Source organism: Rhinoderma darwinii, chromosome 4 (assembly GCF_050947455.1).
Source record: "Rhinoderma darwinii isolate aRhiDar2 chromosome 4, aRhiDar2.hap1, whole genome shotgun sequence".
Classification (NCBI taxonomy): domain Eukaryota; kingdom Metazoa; phylum Chordata; class Amphibia; order Anura; family Rhinodermatidae; genus Rhinoderma; species Rhinoderma darwinii.
The window spans coordinates 16,088,705-16,107,851 of NC_134690.1; the positions used below are offsets into that span (position 1 = coordinate 16,088,705).

General features: G+C 44.6%; 1 protein-coding gene across 4 annotated transcripts in view; it reads left to right on the forward strand.

Moving 5' to 3' along the window:
• Positions 1–19,147, forward strand: part of HMBOX1 (homeobox containing 1) — an 86,198-nt gene that overhangs the window by 49,801 nt on the left and 17,250 nt on the right. For all 4 annotated transcript variants that reach the window (XM_075860866.1, XM_075860863.1, XM_075860864.1 and 1 more), the window contains exons 4-8: positions 4,517–4,602; positions 5,700–5,810; positions 7,287–7,440; positions 12,066–12,148; positions 17,722–17,817. In XM_075860866.1, coding sequence (XP_075716981.1) covers positions 4,517–4,602; positions 5,700–5,810; positions 7,287–7,440; positions 12,066–12,148; positions 17,722–17,817 — 530 coding nt within the window. The remainder of the gene's footprint in view (positions 1–4,516; positions 4,603–5,699; positions 5,811–7,286; positions 7,441–12,065; positions 12,149–17,721; positions 17,818–19,147) is intronic.

Here is a 19,147-nt window from a genome sequence, read left to right on the forward strand (position 1 = left end):
AAATGATCTAGAATCTGAAACCCATCTGTGTCGTATGGAACAAGCGCCTGGCTGGATAGTATTGTGTCGTGGGGAGCACCGCTCGCTTTATAGATCCGTTTGCTAAACAAATACAGGTTTTTCTCTCAAACGCTGTAATTGGTTTAGAAATTTCTCATTTCTTTTTTAATTAGAAAACAGATTAAAATTCAGTTGTGGCCTTTACTTGCAGCTGTATATCATTTCATTGTTTAATTAAGTGCTCTCATTCCCTAACTTAGCAATTTGCCGTGCTCCGTGCGGGCATAACGGCACGCCGCTGGCTTCGGTCGACATTCTGCATTTATCGGCGTAGAAAACACCGGTGCATTCAAAGAGTCGTAATTAATATAACGTAATTACTGGGTTTTAAATAATTCACACCGACGGTAAAGCTCTTACTACAGACGGAAATACAGCGCGAAACGCGTCAGGACTAAAAAAAAAATTTGGAATCCCATCCCTCTATTACAAACCTCTCCATGTAAATATAATTCAGAAAAATCTGATTAATAGATCCAGCCGAGATGGGGAATCACATGGTGTGACTGCGGCTAGGCTTCTCTGATGTCAGCACAAGGACGATCCAGCTTTAAGTCAGACTTGTTGCCATGGATACAATGTAACGGTTACAGTTTTCTCTATGAAGTTGTCATGTACTTTGTCCTTAGCAACCAGTTTTTCGCGGATAAAATTGGATGTTAGTCACGCTCATACACCACGTTACATGGAGAACCTCCAAAAACTACTTGCCCTTTCCCTGTCCTCATGTTAGTGACAATTCAATCCTACCTTGAGCTGAGGGAACCTGGGACAGACCGGTTGCTATGGAGGCAGTGCCTGACAACCCCATTTAAAAAAAAAAAAAAAAAAAAGAGCCTGTGATTGTTACATTGTATCCCTAGCAACCAGACTGTCAGACAAGACTCAGACCAAAGCTGGATTGTCCCTAAGCTGAAGGGGACAGGTAGCTGGGCACCAGTCACATCATGTTAAAAAAAAAAAAAAAAATGTTGGGTTGAGAACCTCCATAACTGTGATCCCGTAATTAAGATACCCCGCCCCTCCCCCACAATCCATAGTGAGACCCATTGGGATATCCCACCGTTACGTCTTGGATGATCAGTCCATCTAGTCCCTCTCATGGCGCGGGTGTTTGTAAACCCTCTAGATGTCTTTGTTTTCGCTCCGTAGACATTCTGGACTATTTACCAATATGTATATGTGTCTCTTTAACGCCGCCCCTCCCCCCTCCATCTTATTTTATGTCTTCGGTTTTATGTCTGAAGTGAGAGATTTATGCCTCCCCTCAGTAATGAAACTTTCTACCAGCCATATGGCGCTCGCGCACCTTCTCCACAATTACCCTCATCCATCCTTGTGTTATGACACTCCTGATCAGATATGACACTCATTAAAAGCATTGCCAGCCGGCTACTTTATGACATGTCACTCGCGCTAGTCTGGCCCCTGGCTCTACACGGCGTCTCCTCCTCTCCGTTTTATTAACACTTTCCCGTCACATCCATCATTGTCGGTCTGGATTCCCACTCCTCGTACTTGTGGAGGTGTTTAGGAGAAAAGGATGATCTCTGGGAAGGTGGATGATTTCCAGTTTCTTAAGGACTCCTAGTTTTTTAGTAAAACGGTAGATGCGTGATTTATCATAAACGCCAACAAAATCGCAATAAAAAACTGCAACACACATCGACACTTCCACGTCTAAAAAATGACGCTAAATCATACAAAAAAAACGCCAAAACCAGACTTGCTGCGTACTTGGAAAAAAAACTACTGACCCACAAAAACACAAAATAGAATGTTACTTTTTTATATATAAGTATATATATACTTTTATAGATTTATATTTCACCATTGACTTCATTCACACTGGCTACAAAAAATGTTGCAGCAATATGTGAATCCACGCTAAAGGTGATCCGCAGCTCTGGAGAGTTCACTCCTATTCCGTCCCCGCGGCTGGAGTAGTTTGCTGCAATTAATAAGTCTTTCGGTATAATTGTGTTTATGCAGTTAGTGGTGCAGAAATTGGTGGGTTCCTGAGGCAGCAAAATGCAAAGTTAGAATATAAGATGTCGGGTGTCCTGCAGCACTGGAGATGGGACATTTAGAGGTAAATGAAAGGAGACGTGTAGGAAGTGCAGCTCTGTTTCCAGGGACTTGTGATACTTATTTTTCAGTACAGGATAAGTAATGTCATGTATGTACACAGTGACTCCACCAGCAGAATAGTGAGTGCAGCTCTGGAGTATAATACAGGATGTAACTCAGGATCAGTACAGGATATGTAATGTAATGTATGTACACAGTGACTCCACCAGCAGAATAGTGAGTGCAGCTCTGGAGTATAATACAGGATATAACTCCGGATCAGTACAGGATAAGTAATGTATGTACACAGTGACTCCACCAGCAGAATAGGGAGTACAGCTCTGGAGTATAATACAGGATATAACACAGGATCAGTACAGGATAAGTAATGTAATGTATGTACACAGTGACTCCACCAGCAGAATAGTGAGTGCAGCTCTGGAGTATAATACAGGATGTAACTCAGGATCACTACAGGATATGTAATGTATGTACACAGTGACTCCACCAGCAGAATAGTGAGTGCAGCTCTGGTGTATAATACAGGATGTAACTCAGGATCAGTACAGGATAAGTAATGTAATGTATGTACACAGTGACTCCACCAGCAGAATAGTGAGTGCAGCTCTGGAGTATAATACAGGATGTAACCCAGGAACAGTACAGGATAAGTAATGTAATGTATGCACACAGTGACTTCACCAGCAGAATAGTGAGTGCAGCTCTGGAGTATAATACATGATGTAACGCAGGATCAGTACAGGATAAGTAATGTAATGTATGTACACAGTGACTACACCAGCAGAATAGTGAGTGCAGCTCTGGAGTATAATACAGGAGGTAACTCAGGATCAGTACAGGATAAGTAATGTAATGTATGTACACAGTGACTCCACCAGCAGAATAGTGAGTGCAGCTCTGGAGTATAATACATGATGTAACTCGGGATCAGTACAGGATAAGTAATGTATGTACACAGTGACTCCACCAGCAGAATAGTGAGTGCAGCTCTGGAGTATAATACAGGATGTAACTTAGGATCAGTACAGGATAAGTAATGTAATGTATGTACACAGTGTCTCCACCAGCAGAATAGTGAGTTCAGCTCTGGAGTATAATACTGGATGTAACTTAGGATCAGTACAGGATAAGTAATGTAATGTATGTACACAGTGACTCCACCAGCAGAATAGTGAGTGCAGCTCTGGAGTATAATACAGGATGTGACTCAGGATCAGTACAGGATAAGTAATGTAATGTATATACACAGTGACTCCACCAGCAGAATAGTGAGTGCAGCTCTGGAGTATAATACAGGATATAACTCAGGATCAGTACAGGATAAGTAATGTAATGTATGTACACAGTGACTCCACCAGCAGAATAGTGAGTACAGCTCTGGAGTATAATACAGGATGTAACTCAGGATCAGTACAGGATAAGTAATGTAATGTATGTACACAGTGACTCCACCAGCAGAATAGTGAGTACAGCTCTGGAGTATAATACAGGATGTAACTCAGGATCAGTACAGGATAAGTAATGTAATGTATGTACACAGTGACTCCACCAGCAGAATAGTGAGTACAGCTCTGGAGTATAATACAGGATGTAACTCAGGATCAGTACAGGATAAGTAATGTAATGTATGTACACAGTGACTCCACCAGCAGAATAGTGAGTACAGCTCTGGAGTATAATACAGGATGTAACTCAGGATCAGTATAGGATAAGTAATGTATGTACACAGTGACTCCACCAGCAGAATAGTGAGTGCAGCTCTGGAGTATAATACAGGATGTAACTCAGGATCAGTACAGGATAAGTAATGTAATATATGTACAAAGTGACTACACCAGCAGAATAGTGAGTGCAGCTCTGGAGTATAATACAGGATGTAACTCAGGATCAGTACAGTGAGTGCAGTTGAGTAATGTATTTGCAAAGTTATTATATAAATTATATACACAATGATGTTCAAAGTTAGACATAGTGTGTGTGTGCGTTTGTATATGTATGTGTACAAATATACAATCTGGCCATCAATGATGCATGTTGCAGGAAATGTAGTGTAAACCCCCACTGAAGTGGTTGTTAGGCAATGTGTCTATATTATCCAGTCTGTCTGACATGACTCGGTTCTTGTCCCTGTGCTGACAGCAGACAATACACATCTTACGTTCCATAATGTGAAGCACAAGTCCTGCTCCTTCTTTCATGGTCTTGGTTTCCGCAGCCACACAAAGTCTCCTGCTGTAACGTTATATGGCAGACAGTGGTCTACGGGTCTAATGAGATTTGGAAGAGTTGGGGTGCGCTCTGCATATTGTGTGATGTTGTATTATAAGGGGTTAATACGGTGCTAATGATCTGTGTGTCCTGACAGGAGGGACAGCAGCGTCATTAAAGAAGAAATTAAGGCTTTCCTGGCGAACCGGAGAATATCGCAAGCGGTGGTTGCACAAGTGACAGGTGAGCGCCGCCCGGTGTGTGTGATCTGATGATTGACAGGACGGGGGTTACTTACCGATTCTGGACCATGTGAGGGGAGATTTATGAATAGTGTCAAGCAAATGTTCTGGAAGCCGCACCAACCCGGCCGCAGATCTCACCCCTGAAGTCTCCGCAACATCCGGCCCCTAAGAGGTCAACTTGTCCCTCAGTCCATCTTTACAATCTCCATCACTGTTTTATTACAGGCCGATACGTATGATCTTTTGGTGATATCACTTGTCAAGGGTGGACAGACACCCCATCGCCACTAGCACCCTTGTCACTTAAATACTCTGTGCTGCTGTGAATCTTCTATTGCTTTTATTGGCTGTTAAAGGAATTTCGTTCATATGTGGCTTTATCGAGCATTGCATAGACTCTAATGCTGCTTTTTAAAAGTGGTGGTTCTAAAGTTTTGTGAAATGTAAAGGGATTTTCTAGATTAGAAAGCCCATGTCCAAACTCCCTAGAAGGGATTTCTGAGATAATAGAGGGGGTCCCTGGTTTTGGATCCTCATCTCTTGTACAGAGTGGAGAGCGGTTACATAGAGCGTCTCTCTCTCTGGGGGACCTGTCCTGTCCTGTATTACACAGACAACACATTGATATGAATGGGCACTGTGTAATACTTCATTTCTCCTGTGGTGGTGCTGCAGGGAAACTAAGCACTTACTGCCAGGTTTACCCTCAGATTAGAGCTGATCGTTGGGGGTCCCAGCAGGGGGACACTTTGTGATCTAATTCTCAAGAGACCCTTCCAAGTGGAAGTGGTCTAAAGCAGAGAGCCCCTTTAAGATGCAGTAGCAACTGCAATCCTTCCTGCGTAGGAGGATCGATAAAAGCACAACCTTTCCTAGTCGTTATTGTGAGGTCTTATGTTTATCACGCTCGGTCACTGTCCTCACTAACCACACAGCAATGGACAGGTCACTGCTCTCCGCAAGAGCCGCACGCTCCTCTCCTTAAATACTCTGTGCTGCTGAAAGAGTTCCAGGTAGTTATTACAGTACATTTCTGTCCCTTTTTGGCTTTTATCTCCTTTTGTTTGATCATATCCTCTTACCTCTGTCCCGCAGGTATCAGCCAGAGCAGGATCTCTCACTGGCTGCTGCAGCAAGGATCCGACTTAAGCGAACAGAAGAAAAGAGCGTTTTACCGCTGGTACCAGCTGGAGAAGACCAGTCCAGGTAAACTAGAAAGTCTTCCTACTAAAGCTGCGTTCATGTGTTCTTCTCATGGTGCGTTCACATAAACCGCCTGGGGACCCATTTTGGGAATCGTTCACCCCCATTAAAAATTTGAGGTGATCTGTCACTCAGAATCTGGTACCCAATGGTCCGGAAATCCCACTAATCTGGCAATCCTATGCCATATCCGTGGGAAATTTACCTTCTAGTCCAGCACGGACGTCTCCCTTGCGTCTGAAGCTGCGATCTTCGATGAGCCTGTAACGTAACACGATGACATGTGCACGCTGGCGATGATGTCACCCCACAACCTCAACCGCCAGGACACTGCTCTGCAGGTTGTCTCCCAGCTTTCCCAGGCTCCTGAATGCAAAGCTGCTTAATTTATGTATTCATACAGAATTTAGGGCTGGATCGGTGTATTCCAGATCTGCCGTTCAGTACTTTAGGAAAGCTGGATGATAACCACTCTCTCCACTCATTGCAGCTTTCTACAGGCCTTGCCACCCAGCTTTACCAGATTCCTGTAGGCAGAGTATGTTGCGTATTCAGCGATTTAAATCTTTCTTTTCCCTTAGACCTCAGCGCTCCCCTCTCCCTCCCCCCTGAGAAGAAGACATCTGTCTGAACACTTGGATCATTATTTTGCTGTGCTTCCATTTAACTAATAAGGACTTTACCGCCGCTCCCTGCCGGCTTCTCGGAAACTCCGTCCCCTGCCTGTGATTTCATCTTGTGGGGTTCCCAAATCACATTTCTGACCAATTAGAGCATCTGATGCTGTGCAGTCCACATAATCACATTGTCAGCCGCCTCCTGCATGACCGTGCAAGAGGAGAGAAGGAGCGGCGTGATCGTAATGTCACCTCCGCTGCTCGTTACCCAGACGTTGATCTGACCCCTGGCTGCTCGGTCTGCCACCGTATAATATTATTAGGGTCCCTGCTGTTTAGAGGGGTTTCCCAATGTAAAGAAATGTTCGGCAACTTTCTAACAGACTTTGAGATTGTGAAAATGGTGAGAAGTTTAAGCACTGCTTGCTGGCACTGAATGGAAACATTGGGGAGATTTATTAATTCTGTCCTAAATTTAGCAGAGATCTGGAAAATAATGATAAATTGATACATAAATTAGAATAAAAAGTTGCAGAATCCAGACTGTGTGTTGTGGGGTGGCATAAAGCCAACCTGGCACCGCAAAGGAAAGACATTTCTCCGCAGCAGATCATGCCATGTGCTGTAAGAGGGATTATGGGAAATACACCCAAAGTACTAAATGGATAGTAGGGAGCGGTGTTCTTCTTTAAAGGCAGCGATGGACCCCTGTGCAGCCGGACAGCTCACACATATGATGTCAGCCCCTGATTGATGACTGTGTGTTTTGCAGTGTACATAAATAGCGACCACGTTACACGCATTGGGAGAGGGGGGGGGATACTTAAGAGTAAAATAAAAATTTTGCAAACATTTGTTACAGGTGCAACTCTCAGTATGAGGCCAGCGCCGATCGCCATAGACGACACGGAGTGGAGACAAACCCCACCCCCCGTCACCGCCACCTCCGGTACTTTCAGGTTACGACGGGGAAGTCGTTTCACGTGGAGAAAAGAATGTCTGGCTGTCATGGAGAGGTACGGACTGATTTATGAAAACTTTGGCGTCACGTCGGATGAGCTTCATTGTTACAGTGTATTCGTTTGCTTAGTTCTGAGCCACAATGACACAAGGAATATACTAGCTTTCTAACCGAAGACCATTTTATAGTTTATATTTAGATATTATATACATAATAAGTTGGAGTCACTGTACACATACATTATGTATCCTGTACTGATCCTGAGTTACATCCTGTATTATACCCAAGAGCTGCACTCACTATTCTGCTGGTGGAGTCACTGTGTACATACATTACATTACTTATCCTGTACTGGTCCTGAGTTATATCCTGTATTATACTCCAGAGCTGCACTCACTATTCTGCTGGTGGAGTCACTGTGTACATACATTACATTACTTATCCTGTGCTGATCCTGAGTTACATCCTGTATTATACCCAAGAGCTGCACTCACTATTCTGCTGGTGGAGTCACTGTGTACATACATTACATTACTTATCCTGTACTGGTCCTGAGTTATATCCTGTATTATACCCCAGAGCTGCACTCACTATTCTGCTGTTGGAGTCACTGTGTACAACATTACATTACTTATCCTGTACTGATCCTGAGTTACATCCTGTATTATACTCCAGAGCTGCACTCACTATTCTGCTGGTGGAGTAACTGTGTATATACATTACATTACTTATCCTGTACTGATCCTGAGTTACATCCTGTATTATACTCCAGAGCTGCACTCACTATTCTGCTGGTGGAGTCACTGTGTACATACATTACATTACTTATCCTGTACTGATCCTGAGTTACATCCTGTATTATACTCCAGAGCTGCACTCACTATTCTGCTGGTGGAGTCACTGTGTACATACATTACATTACTTATCCTGTACTGATCCTGAGTTACATCCTGTATTATACTCCAGAGCTGCACTCACTATTCTGCTGGTGGAGTCACTGTGTACATACATTACATTACTTATCCTGTACTGATCCTGTGTTACATCCTGTATTATACTCCAGAGCTGCACTCACTATTCTGCTGGTGGAGTCACTGTGTAGATACATTACATTACTTATCCTGCACTGATCCTGAGTTACATCCTTTATTATACTCCAGAGCTGCACTCACTATTCTGCTGGTGGAGTCACTGTGTACATACATTACATTACTTATCCTGTACTGATCCTGAGTTACATCCTGTATTATACTCCAGAGCTGCACTCACTATTCTGCTGGTGGAGTCACTGTACACATACATTATGTATCCTGTACTGATCCTGAGTTACATCCTGTATTATACCCCAGAGCTGCACTCACTATTCTGCTGGTGGAGTCACTGTGTACATACATTACATTACTTATCCTGTACTGGTCCTGAGTTATATCCTGTATTATACCCCAGAGCTGCACTCACTATTCTGCTGTTGGAGTCACTGTGTACATACATTACATTACTTATCCTGTACTGATCCTGAGTTACATCCTGTATTATACTCCAGAGCTGCACTCACTATTCTGCTGGTGGAGTAACTGTGTATATACATTACATTACTTATCCTGTACTGATCCTGAGTTACATCCTGTATTATACTCCAGAGCTGCACTCACTATTCTGCTGGTGGAGTCACTGTGTACATACATTACATTACTTATCCTGTACTGATCCTGAGTTACATCCTGTATTATACTCCAGAGCTGCACTCACTATTCTGCTGGTGGAGTCACTGTGTACATACATTACATTACTTATCCTGTACTGATCCTGAGTTACATCCTGTATTATACTCCAGAGCTGCACTCACTATTCTGCTGGTGGAGTCACTGTGTACATACATTACATTACTTATCCTGTACTGATCCTGTGTTACATCCTGTATTATACTCCAGAGCTGCACTCACTATTCTGCTGGTGGAGTCACTGTGTAGATACATTACATTACTTATCCTGCACTGATCCTGAGTTACATCCTTTATTATACTCCAGAGCTGCACTCACTATTCTGCTGGTGGAGTCACTGTGTACATACATTACATTACTTATCCTGTACTGATCCTGAGTTACATCCTGTATTATACTCCAGAGCTGCACTCACTATTCTGCTGGTGGAGTCACTGTGTACATACATTACTTATCCTGTTCTGATCCTGATTTATAGCCGGTATTGTACTTCAGAGCTGCACTCATTACCACTGGTTGCTATTATCAGATACCCATAACAACTTAGGTGAGCTGCTATAAGACCAGGGGGAGTTAAGCTGGCTATATACATTAGAGAAGTCTATAGGATCCACCAATTTATCTTCTGTTTTGGGGGATAGTAGGACCTTTATTCCCGCAGAAATGAAGAGATGTCTTTCAGTGAATTATTCTCCGGATATTGATATACACCCGGCCCTGCATTCATGTTTATGGTGGAGTCAGGAGGAATCGCTATCTAATGTATATGGCCAGCTTTAGTTTTTTATACATTAGATAACTGTACAGTGTCTGGTGTAAAGATGACACTTCCCAGAATGCAAATCACCAGACCAATCTCTTGGCTGACAATAAAGTGGGAATGCTGGGGGAGATTCCAGCTCTGAAGCCTGCAGAATTCTATATGCCGCTCTGGCAGGCCATAATAAAGGTTGTAACCCGGGATCATTATTAGATTGATGAAGCAAACATCCAATATTCATTTATCGGACGCTTAACAGGCTTACCGCTCGTCTGATGACCCCTGACTGTCCTCTACACCACGGCTGACCCCTCTGCCCGTCTACGACTCCTGAGTGGAGTATGACCGGCAGAGAGAGCTTTTTCTATAAGGGGTCATATCTCTTAGCTGTGGTCTAGAAGTTGTCGGAGGATCTCTCGGGCACACACGCTGCACCCCCGGGCCAGTCGCAGGGATTATACGACCATTTACTATACACTATGGAGATCACCCCCTCCCCCTCCGTCTTTGTATTCGTTTGTAAGCTTTGGCATTTTAGGAGTTAATGTCTGTCTGACTGCCATCGTTTTCCTATAATGCTGCAATCACTGGTCTTGGACGATCAAGGAGTTAGACCTTTTGATCAAGCGCAGTTTGTGCTGCATTAAAGTATAAATGTGCTCTCAATTTTTTGTGTATTTTATTATTTTTTTTCTAATCTCACTCTGCCATCTTTTATCGATTGTTACCGTTCCAAAAAGCCTCAGAAGCTGATTTTCGGCATTGAGAGTAGAATGGAAGGAGGCCAAGTGTCTGGTGTAATAATATTATACCTTGATCTTAGTTACTGGATCCAATTTAGTGGAGCGTACATCGCGGCAGAGGCTGCTAACTTGTTCCTGTCAGGACCCTTAATGTTTTGTGTAGACCGGGTGGTGTCTCCTTGGCGGCTGGAGAGGAAGGTGTTTATTTAAAGGAGACCGTGAGCGTCAACGATCACTCGCTCCTATGTAATGTTCGGTCTCCGAACGAGGCAACATTTTTGAACAAAAGTATCTGCGCCTTCCTTTTTAATTCGTGGATTTGGCCATTACAGCCATTGCTGACGGGTCTATTAAAATGAAGCATCCAGCCGTGCAATGTCCGTAAACCACATAGTAAACCTGTAAAGCCGCTAAGGATGGATGTCATGGCTTTAAATGCTTCACGAGTGTAGAAAATGAGGGGTAGGGCTTATATCTTAGCTCGATATCTTGGTCAAAGCTTTAGGTGCAATATTTGGGGAACAGGATGATTTTTTTTAACTTTCTGGTGCTGTGTCTGTGTAGGGAGGAGGAGCTGCAAGTGAGAGCAGGAAGAACGATCCCAGCCTGTTACTGTCATATCTCCCTCTGTAGCCCCTTGGGGGGTGATACAGAAACTTTTCTTCATGTTATCGCCCCTCTTACCACTAGGAGGGGGTATGTGTTCTCTGATATTCACATTTAGGGGAGGGTTTTGTTTTTCTCTACTTCAGGGGTGAGCAGAGGAGCAGTTCACATGTAGTCAGTCCCTGCACCTAATCAGACCGTTAGTCGCCTCCATGACTGGTGTTTACCGGTATCTGGATTTAGAATATGTATGTCTAAAGTGCGAAAAGGTTAAAGGACGGCCGCAATTGGACAAGTCCTGTCTATATGCCCTATTAATGACATTTTGGCATCACCACCCTCTAGGCTGCCCTCTACCCCCAGAGCCGACGGTCACTACGAAGAGCGCCTCCCTCTGTGAAAGACTGGGTATGACCATGGTCACCCATTCATGTCAATGGGCGCCGTGTAATACCACATTCCCTGGCAACAGCTGGCTTATCCCATGATGCAGCAGCGTTTTTTAATCTGACACGGACTCCTTCCTACTGGTGTCGGCGTTGCATTAATCTGTCATAAAGTGATGGAGTCAGATCTAGTTACAGGAGAAAGAAGTGTCCTGTATTGTTGCTACAACGTAGAAACCATATTGTAACAGAATACCGGGGTCGTGTAGTATAAAGCATGCGCAGGGAAGGAGACGATGGTTTCATTCTTGGGTGGAGTTCTCCTTTAACTTCTCCATGTGTTGGTTACGTTATCGAACGTGTCAAAAGCTTCTGTAGATAAAACGCAGCACGGGATGAACCGCGCGCTCTTCACGTGTGGATAAAATAACACTGGATAATTGTGAACACTTGAATTTTTCAGCTATTTTAATGAGAACCAGTATCCCGACGAGGCCAAGCGGGAGGAGATCGCAAATGCGTGCAACGCGGTCATACAGAAACCAGGTGAGTGTGACGTGTCTGCTGCACTGATGAGAGTTATACAGAGCTGATGGGAGTTATACAGAGCTGATGGGAGTTATACAGAGCTGATGGGAGTTATACGGAGCTGATGGGAGTTATACAGAGCTGATGGGAGTTATATAGAGCTGATGGGAGTTATATAGAGCTGATGGGAGTTATATAGAGCTGACGGGAGTTATATAGAGCTGACGGGAGTTATATGGAGCTGACGGGAGTTATACGGAGCTGATGGGAGTTATACGGAGCTGATGGGAGTTATACGGAGCTGATGGGAGTTATACAGAGCTGATGGGAGTTATACAGAGCTGATGGGAGTTATACGGAGCTGATGGGAGTTATACGGAGCTGATGGGGGTTATACAGAGCTGATGGGAGTTATACGGAGCTGATGGGGGTTATACGGAGCTGATGGGGGTTATACGGAGCTGATGGGGGTTATACGGAGCTGATGGGGGTTATACCAGAGCTGATGGGGGTTATACCAGAGCTGATGGGGGTTATACCAGAGCTGATGGGGGTTATACCAGAGCTGATGGGGGTTATACCAGAGCTGATGGGAGTTATACCAGAGCTGATGGGAGTTATACCAGAGCTGATGGGAGTTATACCAGAGCTGATGGGAGTTATACCAGAGCTGGTGGGAGTTATACCAGAGCTGGTGGGAGTTATACCAGAGCTGATGGGAGTTATACCAGAGCTGATGGGAGTTATACCAGAGCTGGTGGGAGTTATACCAGAGCTGATGGGAGTTATACCAGAGCTGATGGGAGTTATACCAGAGCTGATGGGAGTTATACCAGAGCTGATGGGAGTTATACCAGAGCTGATGGGAGTTATACCAGAGCTGATGGGAGTTATACCAGAGCTGATGGGAGTTATACAGAGCTCGGCTTCCATACAATGTCCCCTATTTGTGTGTTGTAGCCTTGCACAATTTCATAGCTACAGGAGTAGGTTTGGTCCTAGTGCCTGGTCCCAGCCGTGTTTCTCTATTGGGACCCCGGCCGTTGAGGGGACATGACATGAAGATATCTGATGGGGGTGACGATGCAGCATTTCATCAGAAGCAACCAGGGGCGTTACTAGGATTCATATGGCCCCATAGCAATGACCGTGATGGTCCCCATGCCCTAGTAGATAGATAGTAGTGTCCTATATAGAAGTCCTATGTTGTGAATGATGTTCTAGCACTTGACTCGGCCCCGTAGCAGCCGCTAAACGCCCGTGTGCGCAACGTTTGCTAGCGGGTCCTATACTTATCCCAACCAATCAGTCAGAGGCGATGATGTTGGTGCCGTAGACAGAAGAATCCGGTCTTATGAGATTATCGTCTCTCTATTGTAATATGACATATTAAATATTAAACTGGCCATACAAATTAGAAGGCGATCGATCATTTGATTGATCGGTCGACAGCTATTCATCCCGACTCCCCCCATACCCGTGCACGCTCAGCTCGGCCAAGGGAGCGCGTGTTCTCAATGGGGCGAAAGCCGCTGCCAGACTCCTCTGCTAACGAATAAAATAATCGGGCATCATGAAATTCAACATTCCCGACCCTTCTCTTCTCGACAGTCGGGATCCCGCCACACACATGAGACGGTCGGCCGATCCCACGGAAATCGGCGAGTTCAGACGACACATCTATTGTGTATGGCCAGTCCCCACCTCAAGTCAGTTTTTCTTCTATTAGTATATTCAATGCTCACGTCATCTGCTGCAGAACCTCTTAGTGACGTGGGGGTGTGGGATGCGTCTGTTATTATTATGTATGTTAGTGGTTGGGATGAAGCTACTCCTCTTTTTCTGTAGACTTATTGCATTACCCAGAAAGGGGGTCTTCTCTTGGCTTAAAGCCCGCCCTTAGGATGAAGCATAGGTGGTCCCTGGGAGGAGGGAGCGGGCTTTATTGCAGCACCGTTCTTCATTGGAATTCATCCAGTCTGCTCCACCAGTTCTGTATAAGCTCCACTTTCTGATGTCCGATCAGTCCCATTGTTGGAATTTCTCCATTGACGTTTATTGGGTCGGCCAAATTTATCCAAATTAGTGAGAGCCACGTTTCCGAAAAAATGATACCAAAACAGAGCCCGCCCCTTTAATTAAGTGAAGAATAATTCTGCGTTTGTTGTGCCGTGATCATATTCCGATATACGCCGTATACAGACAGGCGATGATCCTCGTTCCGTATACTAAGTAGCATCCTGCAGATTCCGGGTAGGAACGCAGCCAATCCAGGTTTCCACCGGTGACCTCTCTAGTTGGCGCCAGTTTCACACCCTTGCAAATGCCACAGAAAGATGTTTTGTTTGTCATCTTTGCATATTATTCAGGAAAGACCTTGAGACGTTATGTAAAAAATCACAGCGATCTACATAATTTATGTCCGAACAATAATTCATTCTCTATTAAAGGCCTTGGTGGGAAGCCAACCCGCTCAACAACAACTCCGTGCCAAGTCGTCTTTGGCATCGACTTGTGTAAGGTGCGCAGAAATGACAGCGGCGGCTTCACTGCGGGTCCTGATTCTCAAGGTTATGAGTGCGCCCGACGTGTTTAAACATTTCCAAGTTTGCGGAATTGGGGAGGATTGTCGCTTTACATCGAAGAAGGGAACCAAAAAAATTGACTCTTTTCATATTTTACCAACTTTTGTATGGACGAGCCCCCGGTTTTGGTCCTGCGCACCCTCCGTACCGCTGTGTGAAGGTTTACATTAGATTAGTCCTAGACCCTATTAAGGAATGCAGACTAAGGCCCAATGTTCAGGATTTTCATCTTTTGACCAGAGCAGAGTGGTTACATAGAGCGTCTCTCTGGAGGACCTGTCCTGTATTACACAGACAACACGTTGATATAAATGGACACTGTAATACTTCATTTCCCCTGCGGAGGCGCTGCAGGGAAACTGAACACTTAGTGCCAGGTTACAGGCCGATACGTATGATCTTTTGGTGATATCACTTGTCAAGAGTACACAGACACCCCCTCATCACTAGCACCCTTGTCACTTAAATAATCTGTGCTGCTGTGAATCTTCTATTTCTTTTATTGGCTGTTAATGGAATTTCGTTCATATGTGGCTTTATCGAGCATTGCATAGACTCTAATGCTGCTTTTGAAAAGTGGAGGTTCTAAAGTTTTGTGAAATTTAAAGGGAATGTCCATACCCCCTATAAGGGATTTCTGAGATAATAGAGGGGGTCCCTGGTTCTGGATCCTCATCTGTTGTCCAGAGTGGAGAGCGGTTACATAGAGCGTCTCTTTCTCTGGAGGACCCGTCCTGTATTATACAGGCAACACATTGATACAGTGAAGCAAATAAGTATTTGATCCCTTGCTGATTTTGTAAGTTTGCCCACTGTCAAAGACATGAGCAGTCTAGAATTTTTAGGCTAGGTTAATTTTACCAGTGAGAGATAGATTATATAAAAAAAAAACAGGAAATCATATTGTCAAAATTATATATATTTCTTTTCATTGTGCACAGAGAAATAAGTATTTGATCCCTTTGGCAAACAAGACTTAATACTTGGTGGCAAAACCCTTGATGGCAAGCACAGCAGTCAGACGTTTTTTGTAGTTGATGATGAGGTTTGCACACATGTTAGATGGAATTTTGGCCCACTCCTCTTTGCAGATCATCTGTAAATCATTAAGATTTCGAGGCTGTCGCTTGGCAACTCGGATCTTCAGCTCCCTCCATAAGTTTTCGATGGGATTAAGGTCTGGAGACTTGCTAGGCCACTCCATGACCTTAATGTGCTTCTTTTTGAGCCACTCATTTGTTGCCTTTGCTGTATGTTTCGGGTCATTGTCGTGCTGGAAGACCCAGTCACGAGCCATTTTTAATGTCCTGGTGGAGAGAAGGAGGTTGTCACTCAGGATTTGACGGTACATGGCTCCATCCATTCTCCCATTGATGCGGTGAAGTAGTCCTGTGCCCTTAGCAGAGAAACACCCACAAAACATAATGTTTCCACCTCCATGCTTGACAGTGGGGACGGTGTTCTTTGGGTCATAGGCAGCATTTTTCTTCCTCCAAACACGGCGAGTTGAGTTAATGCCAAAGAGCTCAATTTTAGTCTCATCTGACCACAGCACCTTCTCCCAATCACTCTCAGAATCATCCAGATGTTCATTTGCAAACTTCAGACGGGCCTGTACATGTGCCTTCTTGAGCAGGGGGACCTTGCGGGCACTGCAGGATTTTAATCCATTACGGCGTAATGTGTTACCAATGGTTTTCTTGGTGACTGTGGTCCCAGCTGCCTTGAGATCATTAACAAGTTCCCCCATGTAGTTTTCGGCTGAGCTCTCACCTTCCTCAGGATCAAGGATACCCCACGAGGTGAGATTTTGCATGGAGCCCCAGATCGATGTCGATTGACAGTCATTTTGTATGTCTTCCATTTTCTTACTATTGCACCAACAGTTGTCTCCTTCTCACCCAGCGTCTTACTTATGGTTTTGTAGCCCATTCCAGCCTTGTGCAGGTCTATGATCTTGTCCCTGACATCCTTAGAAAGCTCTTTGGTCTTGCCCATGTTGTAGAGGTTAGAGTCAGACTGATTAATTGAGTCTGTGGACAGGAGTCTTTTATACAGGTGACCATGTAAGAGCTGTCTATAATGCAGGCACCAAGTTGATTTGGAGCAGTAACTGGTCTGGAGGAGGCTGAGCTCTTAATGGTTGGTAGGGGATCAAATACTTATTTCTCTGTGCACAATGCAAATAAATATATATCATTTTGACTATGTGATTTTCTGTTTTTTTTATATATAATCTATCTCTCACTGGTAAAATTAACCTAGCCTAAAAATTCTAGACTGTTCATGTCTTTGACAGTGGGCAAACTTACAAAATCAGCAAGGGATCAAATACTTATTTCCTTCACTGTATGAATGGGCACTATGTAATACTTCATTTCTCCTGTGGTGGTGCTGCAGGGAAACTAAACACTTACTGCCAGGTTTTCCCACAGATCACAGCTGATCGCTGGGGGTCCTAGCAGCCGGGGTTCAAGCCTTTGGCTGTGAGAGCATTATGTTAATTGTAGTTTTGCAACTTCCGGGAACCACGGGTTGGAGATGTAAAAAGTTGACCATAAATTGCTCATTTTTCAGCTTTGGTTCAATGTCCAATTTGTTAATATCGTCCTAGATGAAGATAACCATTTGTCATGTAGCCTGATGAGTATTCTGTGTATGTAAGACTCAGTTCACACCTCATTGGCGGTGCACATTTGGAATATATGTGGAGCGTATAGCCCCGACGTATGCAACCATGTCATATGTCAGCTATTGATGCCCATTGTAAAAAAAATAAAAAATACGTGCTGGGTGGTATAGGTTTTATTTGTGCGATTGTCATCTACGTTGGGCACGCCCGATGGACATACAAACACTCAGGGAGATTTTTCCGGTGTATAAGACTAATGTGCACCATGGCGTGGTGTGAACAACGCTATAAACTCCCGTCAGTCAAAGTTGAATAAACTCCGGTAGTGATTGATCTCGTGCGGCTGTAATTAATGGTGTAACTTAAATTTTCAGGGAAGAAGCTCTCCGACCTGGAACGTGTCACCTCCTTGAAAGTGTACAACTGGTTCGCCAACAGACGGAAGGAGATCAAAAGAAGAGCCAATATCGGTAATGTATCACCGCACAGCCGTAACGACCTTCATCCATAGATGTACTGAAATGGTTAAAAAAAAATAAAAAATTGGGGAAAAAATGAAAGGAAACCTGAAACGTGCTGATGTAAAGTCCCCCTCCACCCCATATTACAGTATTGTAATTGCTTAACCCCGATCCTGTCTATAGAAATGTTTCGTCACAGTTTCATCCCGAGTTTCTCAATTTATTATTCTGTCGCCCTCGTAACTTGCTAGAAAAAAATCTAGATGTGAAAACAACAAACTATAAAAATATCAAAAAGAATCAGTCACCGATGAGCCGGGAGGATTTGCAGGAATTCTTGTAATTGCCGTGGAGGGCTAACGAGCCCATAATGCCATAACCTGAGGGTGTATCTCTAGTCGGGGTATCTAATCCTGCCGGCAGCTAATGAATTGCACATTTCGGCGCTCCTATTTGTATTCGCCGCCGCGGGCAGGTTATTACATTTATTGCTCTTGCATGTATAATTAGCCAATACATATGCATCCTGAACGTTCATTAGTGATACATTTAGCCTCGGATTACCATAATATGTCTGACTGTCTCATACCCAGTAAAGATGGGGTGAAATGTAACACTCAGTCGCCGGGAATATCCGGCAGCATTCATCTTGCGTCTGGTCTTTCTTTCCTCATCCAATTTTTTTTCAACTATTTGTTTATCACCTACCCCTTTTACTCTTCCCCCCCCCTCTTTAGTTTTCTCTCCCCCCAATTAGTCCTTCTCCCCCTACCAATTAGTCCTCCCCCCCGTTAGTCTTTCTCCCCCCCGTTAGTCTTTCTCCCCCCCCGTTAGTCTTTCTCCCCCCCGTTAGTCTTTCTCCCCCCCGTTAGTCTTTCTCCCCCCCGTTAGTCTTTCTCCCCCCCGTTAGTCTTTCTCCCCCCCGTTAGTCTTTCTCCCCCCCGTTAGTCTTTCTCCCCCCCGTTAGTCTTTCTCCCCCCCGTTAGTCTTTCTCCCCCCGTTAGTTTTTCTCCCCCCCCGTTAGTTTTTCTCCCCCCCCGTTAGTCTTTCTCCCCCCGTTAGTCTTTCTCCCCCCGTTAGTCTTTCTCCCCCCGTTAGTCTTTCTCCCCCCCGTTAGTCTTTCTCCCCCCCGTTAGTCTTTCTCCCCCCCGTTAGTCTTTCTCCCCCCCGTTAGTCTTTCTCCCCCCCGTTAGTCTTTCTCCCCCCCGTTAGTCTTTCTCCCCCCGTTAGTCTTTCTCCCCCCCGTTAGTCTTTCTCCCCCCCCGTTAGTCTTTCTCCCCCCCCCCGTTAGTCTTTCTCCCCCCCCCGTTAGTCTTTCTCCCCCCCCCGTTAGTCTTTC